Source organism: Dendrobates tinctorius, unplaced genomic scaffold (genome assembly GCF_039654945.1).
Source record: "Dendrobates tinctorius isolate UK_male_01 unplaced genomic scaffold, ASM3965494v1 ptg000156l, whole genome shotgun sequence".
Taxonomy (NCBI): Eukaryota; Metazoa; Chordata; class Amphibia; order Anura; family Dendrobatidae; genus Dendrobates; species Dendrobates tinctorius.
The window spans coordinates 28,534,242-28,553,301 of NW_027361823.1; the positions used below are offsets into that span (position 1 = coordinate 28,534,242).

The following is a 19,060-nucleotide window of genomic DNA, read 5'->3' on the forward strand; positions in this document are numbered from 1 at the left end:
CCAAAATCTGAACTAATCCATGGATACTTAAGGTCCTGCAATGTCTGCACATGTGTAAAGAGACACAGCGAATCAGAAAAACTATGCTACATTTCGTAACTGGAGGTATTTGCTAATATTATTTATATTACACCTACTGCATATAGGGTAAGGATCTTGGAGATGGGAATACCCATTTAAAGGGAACCTGTCATGTAAAAAAAAATGTTATTAATCTTCAAATATGAGGATAATCTGCAGGTTAATAGACTTCTGACTCTGTGTGGCCACCGCTTTGAGAGTCCCATTGCTGTGAGGAAATTAACTTTATTTCATCCAGATTTCATTCATAGAGGTGTTTCAGCGGGTGCAGTTAATCTCTGCTCAGTGCATTGTGAGTGGTGGCTGTAATCGCGTCACTGACACTGACAGCCGGCTCAACATTAGAAGCCGAGCGGTGACTGAAGCCACGCTGGTGCCACCCCTGTGGCTGAAAGTCGGAAACTGCCAGGATGCATAAAATTAATTTCCTCCCGGCAGCGGGGCTCTGAGTGAGCTGGGAGGCTTCAGAACACTATTAAACTGCAGATTAATAGTGTTTTTTACATGACAGGTTCTTTAATAAATCTGGCTATACTGTGTAAAGTATAATTCTCAGCCAAATATTTTGCATGAGGCCGGCGTCACACTAAAGAGAAATGCGGACGAGTGAGAGGCGCAAAAACAACGCATTGCACTCGGACCAATGTTTCTCTATGGTGCAGCTCCCATCAGCCGTATATTTCTCAGCTGTATTTAATGGCCTGAGAAAATCGCAGCATGCTGCGATTGTCAGCGTATTCCTCCAAAAATACACCATTGCAAGTCTATGGGGGCGAGAAAAATAGAGATTATACACGGACCAGACGTGTGACTTGCGAGAAATACGGCAATTCATTTTGCTATACAGTAAACTCACACTGACATCTATAATAATAAATGCCCTAAGCAACTTCCGGTTGTAACAACTTCCGTCCAGTTGTAACCGGTGACGTCACCGCACACCTCTTTCCATGTTAACCCTCAACACACACACTCCACTCACCTTTCACCATCTCCACTCACGTCCACTTACTCTTTCACTCCACATACGACCCTTTCTCTCACTCCGTCTCTCATACTCACGCCGTCATCGCCGCTGATCCACGATCCCCGACATCTTCTTCCGCCGGCGCCATCCTGGATCCAGACGTCCTCCACGCCGGCGACGCCATTTTGGATCGGCGAAATCCCGCGATAGTCAAGATGGCGTCGCCACAAGAACATGTCGCCGGCGAGGACGACGTCGGGATCCAAAATGGCGTCGGCGAAAACTCGCGAGATTTCTCCGACGCCATTTTGGATCCCGACGTCGTCCACGCCGGCGACATGTTCTTGCGGCGACGCCATTTTGGATCGGCGAAATCCCGCGATAGTCAAGATGGCGTCGCCACAAGAACATGTCGCCGGCGAGGACGACGTCGGGATCCAAAATGGCGTCGGCGAAAACTCGCGAGATTTCGCCGACGCCATTTTGGATCCCGACGTCGTCCACGCCGGCGACATGTTCTTCCGGCGACGCCATCTTGACTATCGCGGGATTTCACGATACTCAAGATGGCGTCGCCGCAAGAACATGTCGCCGGCGTGGACAACATCTGGATCCAGGATGGCGCCGGCGGAAGAAGATGTCGGGGATCGTGGACCAGCGGCGATGACGGCGTGAGTATGAGAGACGGAGTGAGAGAAGGGGTTGTATGTGGAGTGAAAGAGTGAGTGGAGATGGTGAAAGGTGAGAGGAGTGTGTGTTGAGGAGTGTGTGTGTTGAGGGTTAACATGGCAAGAGGTGTGATGCTATCGCATCCTCCCGATGCGATAGCATCGGGCCATAATCTAGTCTAATATATAAAGCTCAATGTGGGTCTGTATGTATGTATGCCTGGGTTTGGCATCCGCACCGTTGTAGCTACAGCCACAAAACTTGGCACAATCACACTTCTGGACCCCGAGAACGTCATAGGCTATGTTGTGGAGCAAAATTTTAACCCTGCGCGTTCCAATTCACCAAACAATTTTGCCCCTATCTACATAATGGGGAAAAAGTGAAAGGAAAAGTGTTGGAGGCAAATTGATAGCTGCCAGATGTGAACAAGGGGGACTTAAAGAATGAGAGCGATGGCGCCAAAGAGTATATACCGTACAGTTGCTAAGGTGGGGCCCTGACAAGGGATACTCACCACACACGGGGATATGAACACACACACAAAATGCGCCACACACTACCACATGCTTCAACACATACACCAACCTCGCCACATAAAAGTCGAAACACAAAAGTCGCCACTCAAAACTCGCCACGCTGTCCCAGAGCTGTTTAAAAGATGAAAAATGAGCTGTAATTGGTTGCTATCAGCAACAGTTTTCTTTGTAGACAGTTGTGGTAACTGAGGCCTATTATTCTTATCATTTCTATGGTGTTATCGTCCTTCTGTAAAGCTGGAAATAACACAATTTATTACCGTGCCAACACAGACCACCCTCTGACACAGACTGCAGGGGGAGCCCAGTATCACACAGGATAGGATTAGATACATGGCTCAGCAGTCAGTATCACACAGGATAGGATTAGATACACAGCTCAGCAGTCAGTATCACACAGGATAGGAATAGATACACGGCTCAGCAGGCAGTATCACACAGGATAGGATTAGATACACGGCTCAGCAGATGGTATCACACAGGATAGGATTAGATACACAGCTCAGCAGTCAGTATCACAGAAGAGAGGATTAGATACATGGCTCAGCAGGCAGTATCACACAGGATAGAATTAGCTACACAGCTCAGCAGTCAGTATCACACAAGAGAGGATTAGATACATGGCTCAGCAGGCAGTATCACACAGAATAGTATTAGATACACAGCTCAGCAGAAAGTATCACACAGAATAGGATTAGATACACGGCTCAGCAGTCAGTATCACACAGGAGAGGATTAGATGCACGGTTTTTATGTGCAATATAATCATTATAATTTGTTATAACTAACCACAGTTGGTTACTATGCCCAGGCAACGCCGGGCTCTTCAGATAGTGTTTAATAAAGAGTAGAAAGAATAGATATATACACATAGAATACACATATATATATATATCTATAATATAACGCGCTAAGCGTCACTCTGTCCGAAGCAGAGTGACACCCCCCCCCACGAGATTGTGGTATGCATAAGCACTGACGCATACCGCGATCTCCGGCACAACACCTTACCGATTCGGTGTTGCAGCGGGGTCTTGCGTCTGGCTGTGATGACAGGAGAGGGCGGGTTGCTGGGCCGGAATCAGTGCATGCGCAGTCCACGCTTTCCGGCGCCATTTCGTGGAAGACACACTGCAGTGTCTTCACTGTCTTCAAGAAAATGGAGCCAGAAAGAGAGGAATGCGCAGACGCCGATTCCAGGACAACAACACGCCCTCTCCTCACATCAGGGCACAAAAGTTTACCGATCGGGTATTCACCGTGAAGTGAGGAGAGGGCGGATAGGGGATACCTGGATAGGGGGGTTAGAGGACCATGCATACCTGGATAGGGGGGGTGAGAGGACCATGCATACCAGGATTGGGGGGTGAGGGGTAGCATGCATACCAGGATTGGGGGGTTAGGGGACCATGCATACCAAGATAGGGGGTGAGGGGACCATGCATACCAGGATTGGGGGATGAGGGGACCATGCACAGCGGGATGGGGGGGTGAGAGGACCATGCATACCAGGATAGGGGGTGAGGAGTCCATGCATACCAGGATTAAGGGTGAGAGGACCATGCATACCAGGATAGGGGGGTGAGAAGACCATGCATACCAGGATAGGGGGTGAGGAGACCATGCATACCAGGATTAGGGGTGAGAGGACCATGCATGCCAGGATAGGGGGGTGAGGGGACCATGCATACCAGGATAGGAGGTGAGGAGCACCATGCATTCCAGGATGAGGAATGGGGTGCCATGCATACCAGGATAGGCGGGTGAGAGGGCCATGCATACCAGGATAGGGGGGTGAGAGGACCATGCATACCAAGATTGGGGGGGTGAGAGGACCATGCATACCAGGATTGGGGGGGTGAGGGGTAGCATGCATACCAGGATAGGGGGAGTGAGGGGACCATACATACCAGAATTGGGGGGTGAAGGAGCCATGCATACCAGGATAGGGGGGTGAGAGGACCATGCATACCAGGATAGGGGGTGAGAGGACCATGCATACCAGGATAGGGGGTGAGAGGACCATGCATACCAGGATAGGGGGTGAGGAGACCATGCATACCAGGATTAGGGGTGAGAGGACCATGCATACCAGGATTGGGGGGTGAGGGGGCCATGCATTCCAGGATGAGGAATGGGGTGCCATGCATTTCAGGATTGGGGGGGTGAGGGGACCATACATACCAGAATAGGGATGAGAGGGCCATGCATACTAGGATTGGGAGATGAGGGGTACCATGCATACCAGGATAGGGGGGTGAGGGGTACCATGCATACCAGGTTTGGGGATGAGGGGTACCATGCATACCAGGATTGGGGATGAGGGGACCATGCATACCAGAATTGGTAGGTAAGGGGTGCCATGTATACAAGGGTTGGGGATGTGGGGACCATACATCCTACGACAGGGATGAGGGGGGACCATGCATACCAGGATTGGGGGATGAGGGGATCATGCATACCAGGATTGGGGGGTGAGGGGACCAAGCATACCATGATTGGGGGGTGAGGTGACCATACATACCAGGGTTGGGGGGTGAGGGGTCAATGCATACCAGGATTGGGAGGTGAGGGGACTATGCATTCCAGGATTGGGGGTGAGGGGACCACGCATACCAGGATTGGGGGATGAGGGGACCATGCATACCAGGATTGGGGGGTGAGGAGACCACGCCAACCAGGATTGGGGCATGAGGGGACCATGCATACCATGATAGGGATAAGGGGGTACCATGCATACCAGGATTGGGGGGGTGAGGGAACCATGAATACCAGCATAGGGATGAGGGGGTACCATGCATACCAGGATAGCGATGAGGGGGTATGATGCATACCAGGATTGAGGGGTGAGGGGACCATGTATACCAGGATGAGGAATGGGGTCCATGCATACCAGGATTGGGGGGGGTGAGGGGACCATACATACCAGAATAGGGATGGGAGGGCCATGCATACCATTATAGGGATGACAGGGCCATGCATAGCAGGATAGGGATGAGGAGTACCATACATACCAGGATAAGGATGAGGGGTGCCATGCATACCAGAATAGGAGGGGGGCAGCACATACCAGGATGAGAGACCATATCTTCGCCACCCGGGCGTAGAACAGGTTCATAGCTGTCATGGAGACACATATATGTACAGTACAGACCAAAAGTTTGGATACACCTTCTCATTCAAAGAGTTTTCTTTATTTTCATGACTATGAAAATTGTAGATTCACTCTGAAGGCATTAAAACTATGAATTAACACATGTGGAATTATATAATTAACAAAAAGTGTGAAACAGCTGAAAGTATGTCTTATATTCTAGGTTCTACAAACTAGCCACCTTTTTCTTTGATTACTGCTTTGCACACTCTTGGCATTCTCTTGATGAGCTTCAAGAGGTAGTCACCGGAAATGGTTTTCACTTCACAGGTGTGCCCTGTCTGGTTTAATAAGTGGGATTTCTTTCCTTATAAATGGGGTTGGGACCATCGTTGTGTTGTGCAGAAGTCTGGTGGATACACAGCTGATAGTCCTACTGAATAGACTGTTAGAATTTGTATTAAGGCTAGAAAAAAGCAGCTAAGCAAAGAAAAACGAGTGGCCATCATTACTTTAAGAAATGAAGGTCAGTCTGAAAAATTGGGAAAACTTTGAAAGTGTCCCCAAGTGCAGTAGCAAAAACCATCAAGCGCTACAAAGAAACTGGCTCACATGAGGACCGCCCCAGGAAAGGAAGGCCAAGAGTCACCTCTGCTGCGGAGGATAAGTTCATCCGAGTCACCAGCCTCGGAAATCGCAGGTTAACAGCAGCTCAGACTAGAGACCAGGTCAATGACACACAGAGTTCTAGCAGCAGACACATCTCTACAACAACTGTTAAGAGGAGACTTTGTGCAGCAGTCTGTTATGATTGGGTCACCGAGGAGGAAAGCAAGACCAAGCTAAGCCACAGAAAACCAGAGAGGTTGGTAACTGAGCGGATTGCAGACCCCTGATCCTATCCACACAACTAGCAGTAGCCGTGGAGTGTACCTATGATGATCCTAGACACCTCGACACAGCCGGAGAACTAAATAAGCCTAAAGCAAGAAAGGGGAAATCTAAACTGCCCCAGAGCAGACCCCAAAGGAATAGATAGCCCCCAAACATATATTGTCGGTGAGACAAGATGAAAACACAAACACAGGTTGGAAAATAGACTGAGCAAACGATGGGGCCCACACTACGAGGGGCGCCTGAAAACTTTGAGGCCCACCCAATTCAATCCTGTGGTTTCCAACTGCTTCAGCACCCACTCTATTCCCCTGATTTGGCTCCCTCGGACTATCACCTATTCCCATAGATGAAAAAGCACCTTGGTGGAAGGTGGAATTGCAGCCATTGCAGCCATTGCAACAGCCAATGTGTGAACTTTGCCAACTTCTCCATTTCCATATTTCAGCCTTGCGACCCAACTTTAAAATGCTGTAACGGAAACAAAAAAAATCAAAATTAATCCAGATTGCTCATGAGACCATTCAACTAACTAAATAACATATTGCATTGCAAAACAAGACCATGCAAAAAAGATTTAATGGGTGTGTGCCTCAAAGTTTTCAGGCGCCCCTCGTAACTAGACAGGAAAGGAAAGACTCTGTCTGCAATCACGCAAAAACCCTGGTTCAAAAAAAGCCCAACACGTCTGATAGAAAAATACTGAAGTCACTAGACTTCGCCCACTATATCAGCACTCTGGTATATTCTGAAAGCAGAGCAAAAAGAGGCCAATGTAATAAGGGACAAAAACAAACTGGCACAAGCAGTAACTTAAGGATGGAAATTCAGCACAGCCTCAGCCGGAGCTGGCTGACCACACAAAACTGAAATAGACAAAACCAGATCAAATGTGAACAATAGCAAAAGAACACTTAGCTGAGCATGCAGGGACTGAGCTGGAAACTAAGAACTCAGGAGGCAGGAAAAAGTCACCAGCAGGGATAGAGGGAGTCGGCTGTCTTAAATCCAGTCAGAAACTCCAGATCTCCAGTCATCCTCCTCATTATCAGGTGGCAGGCCTCTGTTAATTAGATCAGCTCCAATACCTCCAGTAACCACAGAGGGAGCCCGGAAAGAGAACTCACGACCCATTTGTCAATACATCCAGCTTCACTACCTTCACTAGTAACCAGAGGTAGGCCAGAAAGCAAATTCACAACAGCAGTCCTTCATGGTAAAATAACTGCTAGGAAACCACTGCTAAGAACAGGCAACAAGCAGAAGAGACTTGTTTGGGCTAAAGAAAACAAGGAATGGACATTAGACCAGTGGAAATCTGTGCTTTTTTCTGATGAGTCCAAATTTGAGATCTTTGGTTCCAATGACCGTGTCTTTGTGCGATGCAGAAAAGGTGAACGGATGGACTCTTGTTGTGAGTTCATTTTTCCCTTCACCATTGAGGTCTGATGAACTCCCTCCTCTGGTGAAGGAAGGTAGTGAGACTGATTACCAAACACCTGGGCAGCTAGATGATAACTGGGTGGCTGGAATTGAGGACTGGATATAAGGCTGCCGACGCCCTTCTTCCTGGCTGGTGATTTTCCTGCTGGATTCTTGGAGACCAGTCTGATTCCTGCGTCTCAAAGCTAAGTTTTTCTGCTCTGCTTTGTACTCTTCAGTTTTGTTTTTGTTTTGCCTTGTTTTTTGGGAGTTCTGCCATCCCCGGCCGGGGGTGAGCTGAATTCCATTTTTGTCTCTGATCTGTTGATCTTTTGCTCTGTCTTCAGAATATACCTGAGTGCTGATATAGTCTTTTGAAGCCTAGCGACTTCAGGGCCTGTTTTACCTATCAGTCGGTTGGCTCATTTTGATAGGGTTTTTGCGGATGGCAGACAGCCTGTCCTATCCTATGTAGTTAGCTTGGGCCCCATCATTTGCTCAACCTATCTTTCTATCTGTGTTAGTGTTTTCATCTTGCTTCACCATCATTATATGTTGGGGGCTGCCTTTTGCTTTGGGGTCTGCTCTGGGGCAGTTTAGTTTTTCCCTTTTCTGTCTTTAGGCTATGTAGCTCTCCGGCTGTGATCGAGGGGTCTAGGGCACCGTAGGAACCCCCCACGGCTACTGCTAGTTGTTGTGGATAGGTTCAAGGGTCTGCAATCCGATAGCTGCCAACCTCTCTGGTTTTTCTGGACTTAGCTGGTATTTTGTTTTTTCCTCCTTCGGTGACTCATCATAACAGACTCTACATGCCTGGTTCCCACCGTGAAGCATGGAGGAGGAGGTGTGATGGTGTGGGTTGCTTTGCTGGTGACATTGTTGGGGATTTATTCAAAATTGAAGGCATACTGAACCAGCATGGCTACCACAGCATCTTGCAGCGGCATGCTATTCCATTCGGTTTGCGTTTAGTTGGACCATCATTTATGTTTCAACAGGACAATGAGTGATGGGGTGCTACGCCAGATGACCTGGCCTCCACAGTCACCAGACCTGAACCCAATCGAGATGGTTTGGGGTGAGCTCGACCACAGAGTGAAGGCAAAAGGGCCAACAAGTGATAAGCATCTCTGGGAACTCCTTCAAGACTGTTGGAAGACCATTTCTGGTGACTACCTCTTGAAGCTCATCAAGAGAATGCCAAGAGTGTGCAAAGCAATAATCAAAGCAAAAGGTGGCTACTTTGAAGAACCTAGAATATAAGACATATTTTCAGTTGTTTCACACTTTTTCGCTAATTATATAATTCCACATGTGTTAATTCACAGTTTTGATGCCTTCAGAGTGAATCTACAATTTTCAGTCATGAAAATAAAGAAAACTCTTTGAATGAGAAGGTGTGTCCAAACTTTTGGTCTGTACTGTATATATTTACATTTCATAGAGTTCTACATAGCAGAATAGCCGCTAAATCAATTGCCAGCTTCTGTAAAATCATTACAAAACCCGATATAAAATGGCACATGGTTTACATACAGTAAACCATTTCATTTCATTTAGTTTTTTATATGTCTTTGAATAATAATTAGATGAGGGTATGTGTGTAAAATTTGGGACATGTAGGTGTTAAATTAATGGGTTAATTCGTTGTAAAAAATTGCGTGGTCTCCCATGGTAATTTCTCAACCAGAGAAGGAAAGCCAGTGAGTGAGGGCAGATATTAATAGCCTAGAGAGGGACCATTGCTTTTGGAACCCCCGGCTAAAAAAAAATCTGCCCCAGCCACCCGAGAAAAGGCGCATCTATGCCAGTGGTAGTCAGTGAGGCTGCGCAGAGTCACCTGGCTGACATGAGGTGAACTGATGAGAGTTGGGAAAAGTTCAGAAACTTTCCCACGCTCATTAGTTCATCTCTGGTCAGCCGGGAAGGCTGGGCAGAGATGAACTAATTCATTCTGGCAGTGGTTTAGAGTGGTCTGGTCGCATTAGCACCGCTCCCCGTTGTAAACCAGTTAACCCCTTTTGATGGATTGCAGCGGGGACCTGACTGAACAGCAGAGAGGTATGTATATTGTTGTTTATTTATTTATTTTTTCAGATCCATGGCTTTTTTTGGATTAGCAGATGAACAAATTTGGTTAAAAAACCTGGTGTGCTTATTTCATTAAAATAATTTTTAATTAAAGTATGTGTTTGTTTTTTAACCCTTTCCTATTCTAGGGTTAATAATGGATAGGTGTCTTATTGACACCTCTCCATTATTAACCCTGCTTAATATCACCTTCCAATAGCAAGGTGATATTAACCCATTATTATTAACCCATTAGCCACCGCTACAGGGCAATGGGAATAGAGAAGCTAAGTGCCAGAAAAGGTGCGTCTTATAGATGCGCCTTTTCTGGGGTGGCTGTGGGCAGATTTTTTTTCGCCGGGGGAGCAAAAACAATGGTCCCTCTCTAGACTATTAATATCTGCCCTCACTCACTGGCTTTCCTTCTCTGGTTCAGAAATTACAGCGGGAGCCCACGCAATTTTTTTACAACGAATTAACCCCTTAATTTAATACCTACATGGCCCAAATTTTACACACATACTCTCATCTAATTATTAGTCAAAGACATATAAAAAAGATGAAATAAAATGGTTTACTGTATGTAAACCATGTGCCATTTCATGTCGGGTTTTGGAATGATTTTACAGAAGCCGGCAATTGATTTAGCAGCTATTCTGCTATGTAGAACTCTATGAAATATAAATATATACAGTTGTGGCCAAAAGTATTGACACCCCTGCAATTCTGTCAGATAATACTCAGTTTCTTCCTGAAAAAGATTGCAAACACAAATTCTTTGGTATTATTATCTTCATTTAATTTGTCTTAAATGAAAAAACAGAAAAAGAATTGTCCTAAAGCCAAATTGGATATAATTCCACACCAAACATAAAAAAGAGGGTGGACAAAAGTATTGGCACTGTTCGAAAAATCATGTGATGCTTCTCTAATTTGTGTAATTAACAGCACCTGTAACTTACCTGTGGCACCGAACAGGTGTTGGCAATAACTAAATCACACTTGCAGCCAGTTGACATGGATTAAAGTTGACTCAACCTCTGTCCTGTGTCCTTGTGTGTACCACATTGAGCATGGAGAAAAGAAAGAAGACCAAAAAACTGTCTGAGGACTTGAGAAACCAAATTGTGAGGAAGCATGAGCAATCTCAAGGCTACAAGTCCATCTCCAAAGACCTGAATGTTCCCGTGTCTATCGTGCGCAGTGTCATCAAGAAGTTTAAAACCCATGGCACTATGGCTAACCTCCCTAGATGTGGACGGAAAATAAAAATTGACAAGAGATTTCAACGCAAGATTGTGCGGATGTTGGATAAAGATCCTAGACAAACATCCAAACAAGTTCAAGCTGCCCTGCAGTCCGAGGGTACAACAGTGTCAACCCGTACTATCCGTCGGCGTCTGAATGAAAAGGGACTGTATGGTAGGAGACCAAGGAAGACCCCACTTCTTACCCCGAGACATAAAAAAGCCAGGTTGGAGTTTGCCAAAACTTACCTGAAAAAGCCTAAAACGTTTTGGAAGAATGTTCTCTGGTCAGATGAGACAAAAGTAGGGTTTTTGGGCAAAGGCGTCAACATAGAGTTTACAGGAGAAAAAAAGAGGCATTCAAAGAAAATAACACGGTCCCTACAGTCAAACATGGCGGAGGTTCCCTGATGTTTTGGGGTTGCTTTGCTGCCTATGGCACTGGACTGCTTGACCGTGTGCATGGCATATGAAGTCTGAAGACTACCATCAAATTTTGCAGCATAATATAGGGCCCAGTGTGAGAAAGCTGGGTCTCCCTCAGAGGTCATGGGTCTTCCAGCAGGACAATGACCCAAATCACACTTCAAAAAGCACTAGAAAATGGTTTGAGAGAAAGCACTGGAGACTTCTAAGATGGCCAGCAATGAGTCCAGACCTGAATCCCATAGAACACATGTGGAGAGATCTAAAAATGGCAGTCTGGAGAAGGCACCCTTCAAATATCAGGGACCTGGAGCAGTTTGCCAAAGAAGAATGATCTAAAATTCCAGCAGAGCACTGTAAGAAACTCATGGATGGCTACCGGAAGAGGTTGGTCGCAGTTATTTTGGCTAAAGGTTGTGCAACAAAGCATTTGGCTGAGGGTGCCAATACTTTTGTCTGGCCCATTTTTGGAGTTTTGTGTGAAATGATCAATGTTTTGCTTTCTGCTTCATTCTCTTTTGTGTTTTTTCTTTTAAGACAAATTAAATGAAGATAATAATACCAAAGAATTTGTGTTTGCAATCATTTTTAGGAAGAAACTGAGTATTATCTGACAGAATTGCAGGGGTGTCAATACTTTTGGCCACAACTGTATATATGTGTCTCACTGACATGTATATATATAGAATATATATATGTATTCTATGTGTCTATATCTATTCTTTCGTTTGTGTTTTAACCTGGCATTGGGCTCCATTATACAGTTAGGTCCATATATATTTGGACAGAGACAACATCTTTCTAATTTTGGTTCTAGACATTACCACAATGAATTTTAAACAAAACAATTCAGATGCAGTTGAACTTCAGACTTTCAGCTTTCATTTGAGGGTATCCACATTAAAATTGGATGAAGGGTTTAGGATTTTCAGCTCCTTAACATGTGCCACCCTGTATTTAAAGAGACCAAAAGTAATTGGACAATTGACTCCAAGGCTATTTCATGGACAGGTGTGGGCAATCCCTTCATTATGTCATTCTCAATTAAGCAGATAAAAGGCCTGGAGTTGATTTGAGGTGTGCTGCTTGCATTTGGCAAGTTTTGCTGTGAAGGAAACATGCGGTCAAAGGAGCTCTCCATGCAGGTGAAACAAGCCATCCATAGGCTGCAAAAACAGAAAAAACCCATCCGAGAAATTGCTACAACATTAGGAGTGGCAAAATCTACAGTTTGGTACATCCTGAGAAAGAAAGAAAGCACTGGTGAACTCATCAATGCAAAAAGACCTGGGCACCCACGGAAGACAACAGTGGTGGATGATCGCAGAATAGTCTCCATGGTGAAGAGAAACCCCTTCACAACAGCCAACCAAGTGAACAACACTCTCCAGGAGGTATGCATATCAATATCCAAACCTACCATAAAGAGAAGACTGCATAAAAGTAAATACAGATGGTTCACTGCACGGTGCAAGCCACAGTTCTGGAAGAACATTCTTTGGACAGATGAAACCAAGATCAACCTCTACCAGAATAATGGAAAGAGAAAAGTATGGTGAAGGCGTGGTACAGCTCATGATCCAAAGCATACCACATCATCTGTAAAAGACGGCGGAGGCAGTGTGATGGATTGGGCATGCATGGCTGCCAGTGGCACTGGGTCACTAATGTTTATTAATGATGTGACACAGGACAGAAGCAGCCGAATGAATTCTGAGGTATTCAGAGCCATACTGTGTGCTCAGATCAATGCAGCCAAACTGATTGGTCGTTTCATACTCTATGGACAATGACCCAAAACATAAAGCCAAAGCAGCCCAGGAGTTTATTAAAGCAAAGAACTGGAATATTCTTGAATGGCCAAGTCAGTCACCTGATCTCAACCCAATTGAGCATGCATTTCACTTGTTAAAGACTAAACTTCAGACAGAAAGGCCCACAAACAAACAGCAACTGAAAACCACCGCAGTGTAGGCCTGGCAGAGCATCAAAAAGGAGGAAACACAGCGTCTGGTGATGTCCATGAGTTCAAGACTTCAGGCAGTCCTTGCCAACAAAGGGTTTTCAACCAAGTACTAGAAATGAACATTATATTTACTCTGTCCAATTACTTTTGGTCCCTTTAAAAACAGGGTGGCACATGCTAAGGAGCTGAAACTCCTAAACCCGTCATCCAATTTTAATGTGGATACCCTCAAATGAAAGCTGAAAGTCTGAACTTCATCTGCATCTGAATTGTTTTGTTTAAAATTCATTGTGGTAATGTCTAGAACCAAAATTAGAAAAATGTTGTCTCTGTCCAAATATATATGGACCCAACTGTATGTCCATTTTGCAAGCCGAGGAGAAAATCTCTGCATACGGATGCAATACGGATGCTTACATGCGCAAAAAATGCAGCCACGCCTTGACAATAGATGACATACGGACCACGGTTCAGGGAACATTTCTGCGTATTACGACTGTAAAATACGGTCCGTATTTTTATACTTTGTGTCTGACTCCAGCCTAAATCATCCTCCTGGGTAAAGCTGAAAATATTAAAGTCGGCCAAACCCACTGATATTGACGAGTTTGGCCGACAGTCTATTGTGTACATTGGTGCTGGTCGAAGCCATCGGCAGCACGTCACCTGGTTACGTGGGGATTGTGCTGCCGATAATGATTCTTAGGCCGGGATCACACATGTGAGAAACTCGGACGAGTCTCGCATCTTAATACCCGGCACTGTCGCCGGCACTCGGGAGCGGAGCGTGCGGCTGCATAGAAATAGTTTCTCGCATGTGTGATCCCGGCCTTATGCCGATATATCTGGTGCCGTAAATCAGTCAGAGCTGCTGAGCTCCATGATTGGCTGCAGCGCTGCAGACAATAACAGACACTGTGAAAAGCAGAGGAGACTCAGCGCTGATCCAGGGAAGGGTGAGTAAAGCGCAGTTTGTGTCTTTGAATATAGCATGGAGTAAAAGGTTTTCCAAAACCAGAGTACCCCTTTAAGTCAATGTGCACATTGAGGTTTTTTTTTTAGCAGAAACTGGATTGAAACTCTCCAAAACCCCAAACTCCTGAGTTTCCATTCAGTTTCTGCTCCTAAAACTCAGCAAAAATCTTCCGTGTGCACACAGCCTAACAGAACAGTGAGGGAGCAGCTGATAACCAATCAGAATCCAGCTCTTATTTTTCATAAGCCCCTTTATAAATGAAAGCTGCATTCTCATTGGCAGCTATGGACGACCGCTCCCCTTCTGATGGCCGTGAAGTGATATGTGTAGCTATGTGCTTTCCTTTCCCGGCTTCCCATTCGCACCCGGTGATGTGTGAGGAGAGGTATGCGGAGGCCGGGATACGTGTTTCGTGCCAAGTTTGTAAACGATCAGTCCAACATTACACAGCGCAGCTCCCTCTCCGCAGGACCCGGCGGCTCAGGGCAATGTCAAAGTCAATGGACTTCAGTACAAATCATTCAAAGCGACCCGCCCAGCGTGACCTATCACACAGCCGGCTGCACGCAATCTGCGCAGCACTGCATTATGGGATTTGTAGTCCTAATGAAAACTCCAATTACTTGTTATCCGCTCAGTTTGGGTGTCCCGTGACCCCCGAGGTGTGCAGCGGTGTATAGGGGATGTCACCGACAGCACCGTCCTCATTAATACACTTATGTAATTCGTTACATACAATAATCCCAGGAAACAAGCCAGGCCTGGACTACAAGTCCCACAATCCCCCGCAGCACGGTAATTGAGCGCCGCGTCCGGGGCAGACGTGTGTCCGCTATTTATTTGCATGAATGGGTGGCGGATCATGAGGGAGCAGAGCTGCGTGTAACGGCTGCGGGCACCGGGGCATGTGGCGGATAGGAGGGAGCCGTCAATGCTAGACGCCAGCGGGAGGGAGATGCCGAGGGATGAGATGAACTCCCTGATCCAGAAGATCGCCCGCCAGGCCCGGCTGACGTTCCGCGGTGCTGGCGGCAGCGGTGTGGACGGGAAGAGCTTCGCGGAGAACGTGACGCAGCTGAGGAAGCTGGTGAGCGAGGTCCGGGCCGAGGACTTAAAGATCCGTCCGCGGAAGAGCGCGCAGGCCCCGGCGTCCCCGCCGCACAGCCCGCCCGTCACCTACATGCACATCTGTGAGACGGACGGCTTCTCTATGGGGGTGTTCCTGCTGAAGGGCGGCTCCAGCATCCCGCTGCACGACCACCCGGGGATGCACGGCATGCTCAAGGTGCTGTACGGCAAGGTGCGCATCAGCGGCTTCGACAAGGCGGAGACTCAGCCTCCCGGGAGTCCCGGCTCCGTGCTGCGGGCCGTGCTGCGCTCCACCGGGGAGTACAGCGACAGCAGCCCGCCCTGCCAGCTCAGCCCGCACCGGGACAACCTGCACCAGATCAGCGCCGTGGACGGGCCCGCCGCCTTCCTGGACATCCTGGCGCCCCCGTACGACCCTGACGACGGCCGGGACTGCCACTACTACAAGCTGCTGCCGCCGAGCCAGGCCCCGTCCTCCGCCGCCCCCGAGCAGAGCGGGGCCGGCGCCGCCGAGGCCTCCGGGGTCCACCCGCGGGAAGTGTGGCTGCTGGAAATCCCCCAACCGGACGAGTTCTGGTGCGGGGGCGAGCCCTACCCGGGGCCCAAAGTGTCTGTGTGACCACCTACCTCCAGCCCCCCAGAGAGGGTCAGTCATCAGTGTGGGGACTGAGGCTCCGGCCTCTTCACTGCCGCTGCAGAACCTCTTTACTAGTGAAGGAGTCTGTGCTCATGTGGAAACCATGGGATAATGTCCATTATTGACTCCTTTACGGACTGTCTCCTCTCCGCGGCCGCCCTAGGACACGAAAAATGGCGGCTGACCCCCGTCCCTTGTCGTTCTCAGCTGCCGAAGTATAGATGTGTGCGAGATGCTACTGACGCCGACAACTGCCCCCCGCCCGTACACGCCGACCTACAGCGCCCCCCACCAAGCTACTGCCCTGCCGCCATGTCTAAGGCCTCCTTCACACCACCTGTATTCTCTTCTGGCTTCTCCCATCTTTCTGAGTAACGTCCACATAAAGAGAAAAAAACCCAAACTGCGCCCGATGGCAGTGACCGCTGTCAGTGCCGCTTGTTTTTGGTTTTTTTTTTTTCTCATGGATCCATCAGTTTGCAAACTTGATCCATGGAAAACTCGTCTCCATTGTTCTTGGGTTTTTTTTTTTTGTTTTTTTTTTCCCTCCAGACTTTGTCCAAAAAAGACACAAACAGCCACAATCTGCGGCTGTGTGAATGAGGCCTTACCCTGTGTCCCTGAGGCCCGATCTGTTATTTATTGACTCTGGTTTACACTCTCCGGCGATCCCGCTGTCCCTACAGGAGGAGGACGGGGACATTATTTGCGTTCTTTTAACTTTTGCACAACTCTATGTCCATACAGCGCAGCTGACAGAGCCTGCAGGGTGTTGTAGTCCTGCGTTGCCTGGAGAGTCATCCTTCCTGGATTATCCAGCTGTCAGGCCCCTGATCTATAGGTCACCATTGTTTACTAGGCCAGGATTTGTGGCGTTGGCGCATGTTTCACTACCAGACCTCTGCCGTTCTGTGTAATGCACGGCTCCCGCTATATATAGTGCACGGCCATTTTTCTCGTGCTGTATCTCACTTCCTGGACTCTTCCTGTCATGTAGAGTTTTTTTATTTTAAGGGGCGTCTGCTGTTAATGAATATTTCTTGATATACTTGGTCTCAGGATGAACTCTGGGAGAAGGAGGGGGGATTCTCCACTGACTGACAGTATCCTCTAAAGATGCAACATTCCTCCGAAGTTTCCTTTCGTATTGTCCTTCATGAAGTTCAGTGTTTATGATCTGGAAGCCGAGTAATGGATGGTGTATGTGTAACCTCCAATGGGGGCTGCACGCGGGAGCGGGGGGCAGCCGTCGTCGTCGACCACTACATTGATTTTCTTGAAATGACTGACAAGTGTGGGAATCGTGATTGACATTACTGCCTCTTTCCTTCCTATTAGTATTTATAAGTCTTGGGGTAAAATGCATTTAGAAAAACTAAAAAAAAATTATATTGAACTTTCAAGTTTGTTAATGGGCCTTAAAGCTGAGTCATGATCTGCTTATCGACCTCGTCCCTGCTGTATTCTTCCACGTTTCACTGTAATTGACATGTTAAATTCTTCTGTTACTACATTTCACAAATTATATAATATAAATGTATTTTTCTTGGGAAAAAAACCTTTGTTTTCTATTGGTTAAAAAAAATTCTTATGTTGTGTTGCCTAGGACTGCGGACAATAAGGGAAGACCTAACGAGCTTAAATACATGGTCTAACAGGTTGGTAAAGACATGCAGTGGTTAGGAGGGCTAATTTGTGTATGTGTGTGTGTATGTTCTATGCCCTGCTGCCGATCCAGCGCTAATGCCTTTACGGCCCCGTTACACGTATCAATGTCCCAGCGATCCCACATGGATGGGAATCGCTGGGACATAGTGTTAGACAGCCCCTCCAGTCATCAGGACCAGCGAGCAAGCTGGTTTCCAATGTAAACAGCGGGTATCTAAGAGCCGCGCAGCTCCTAGATACCCGCTGTTTACATTGGAAACCAGCTCCCAGCGACTCTGGTCTCTCGCTGTCACGCAGCAATGTGCGCTGGCCAGCGGGAGACCAACGATCAAAAAACGGCCCAGGACGATGGAGCGCGATCAGCGATACCCAGTAGGGGGGCCAGTCGCTGATCGATGTCATGCACAGTGATATAACTGGCGTCACAATCGGTGATATCGCTGTGTGTGACGGGGCCTTTAGTGGTGCCTGAAATATTCCAGCAAAAGACCGTTGCAGCCAATCATACTTCTTGCATCATGGCTCAGCTGGGATCAGAGGGCATCAGCATTGAATAGAAGAGATGGTGCAAATCAATACGCCAGGCGCTATCCGGTGGCCATTAGGATGGGTGCTCTGCAGACCCCACCTTGTACCTGCAAGCATCTGTGTCCCTCCTGCTTTGCCCAAAACGCATAAGAGAAGCTGAAAAGAAAACTGATCCCTTGCTTTGTGTTCTGTGGTGTTCTTCCCCCCCCCCCCCCCATGGCTCGGAACGCAAACATCCGGTTTTCTTTTCAAATTTCCCTTGCATACTTGTGCCAAGCCAGAGGGACTTCTATGACGGGAGCCTATAGATGGCCATTGCTGTGAGATAGTTGTCTGCCTAATGAACATTTTGGCTAACAGGCCTCTTCCCTCCTGTACAAAGGGGCAGGCGGCTAGACCAAGCGTTTTTCAATGAGAAGAAAATTCTTAAACTGATCTGTCATTGAAATACCAGTGGTCTGATCCTTCTGTTAGGGTATGTGCGGATTTTACTAAATCCGCAGGTAAAATGACCTGCGTCTTACCTGCGGATTTTGTGTGGATTTCGCCTGCGTTTTTACACCTGCAGATTCCTATAATGGAAGAGGTGTAAAAACGCTGTGGAATCCACACAAAGAATTGACATGCTGCGGATTCAAAACCGCAGCAAATTTGCACAGAAAAATCCGCAGCATGTGCACAGCGCTCTTGATTTTACATTGCCTATAATGGTACTGTACACCGCAGGAGAATCTGCTGCGGATCAGCAGGGCCGTATCCGCCCCAGAATCTACAACGTGTGCACATA

At 47.3% G+C, this 19,060-nt stretch overlaps 1 protein-coding gene across 1 annotated transcript; it reads left to right on the top strand.

Annotated features, from left to right (window-relative positions):
* Positions 1 to 15,175: 15,175 nt before the first annotated feature.
* Positions 15,176 to 17,524, top strand: ADO (2-aminoethanethiol dioxygenase). The gene has a single exon (XM_073548298.1). The coding sequence runs from the start codon at positions 15,283 to 15,285 to the stop codon at positions 16,057 to 16,059; it is 777 nt and encodes a 258-aa protein (XP_073404399.1). The 5' UTR covers positions 15,176 to 15,282; the 3' UTR covers positions 16,060 to 17,524.
* Positions 17,525 to 19,060: the final 1,536 nt, after the last annotated feature.

Excerpts from the sequence above, each read along its gene's own strand:
- ADO (XM_073548298.1), top strand. The coding sequence starts at position 15,283 with ATGCTAGACGCCAGCGGGAGGGAGATGCCGAGGGATGAGATGAACTCC.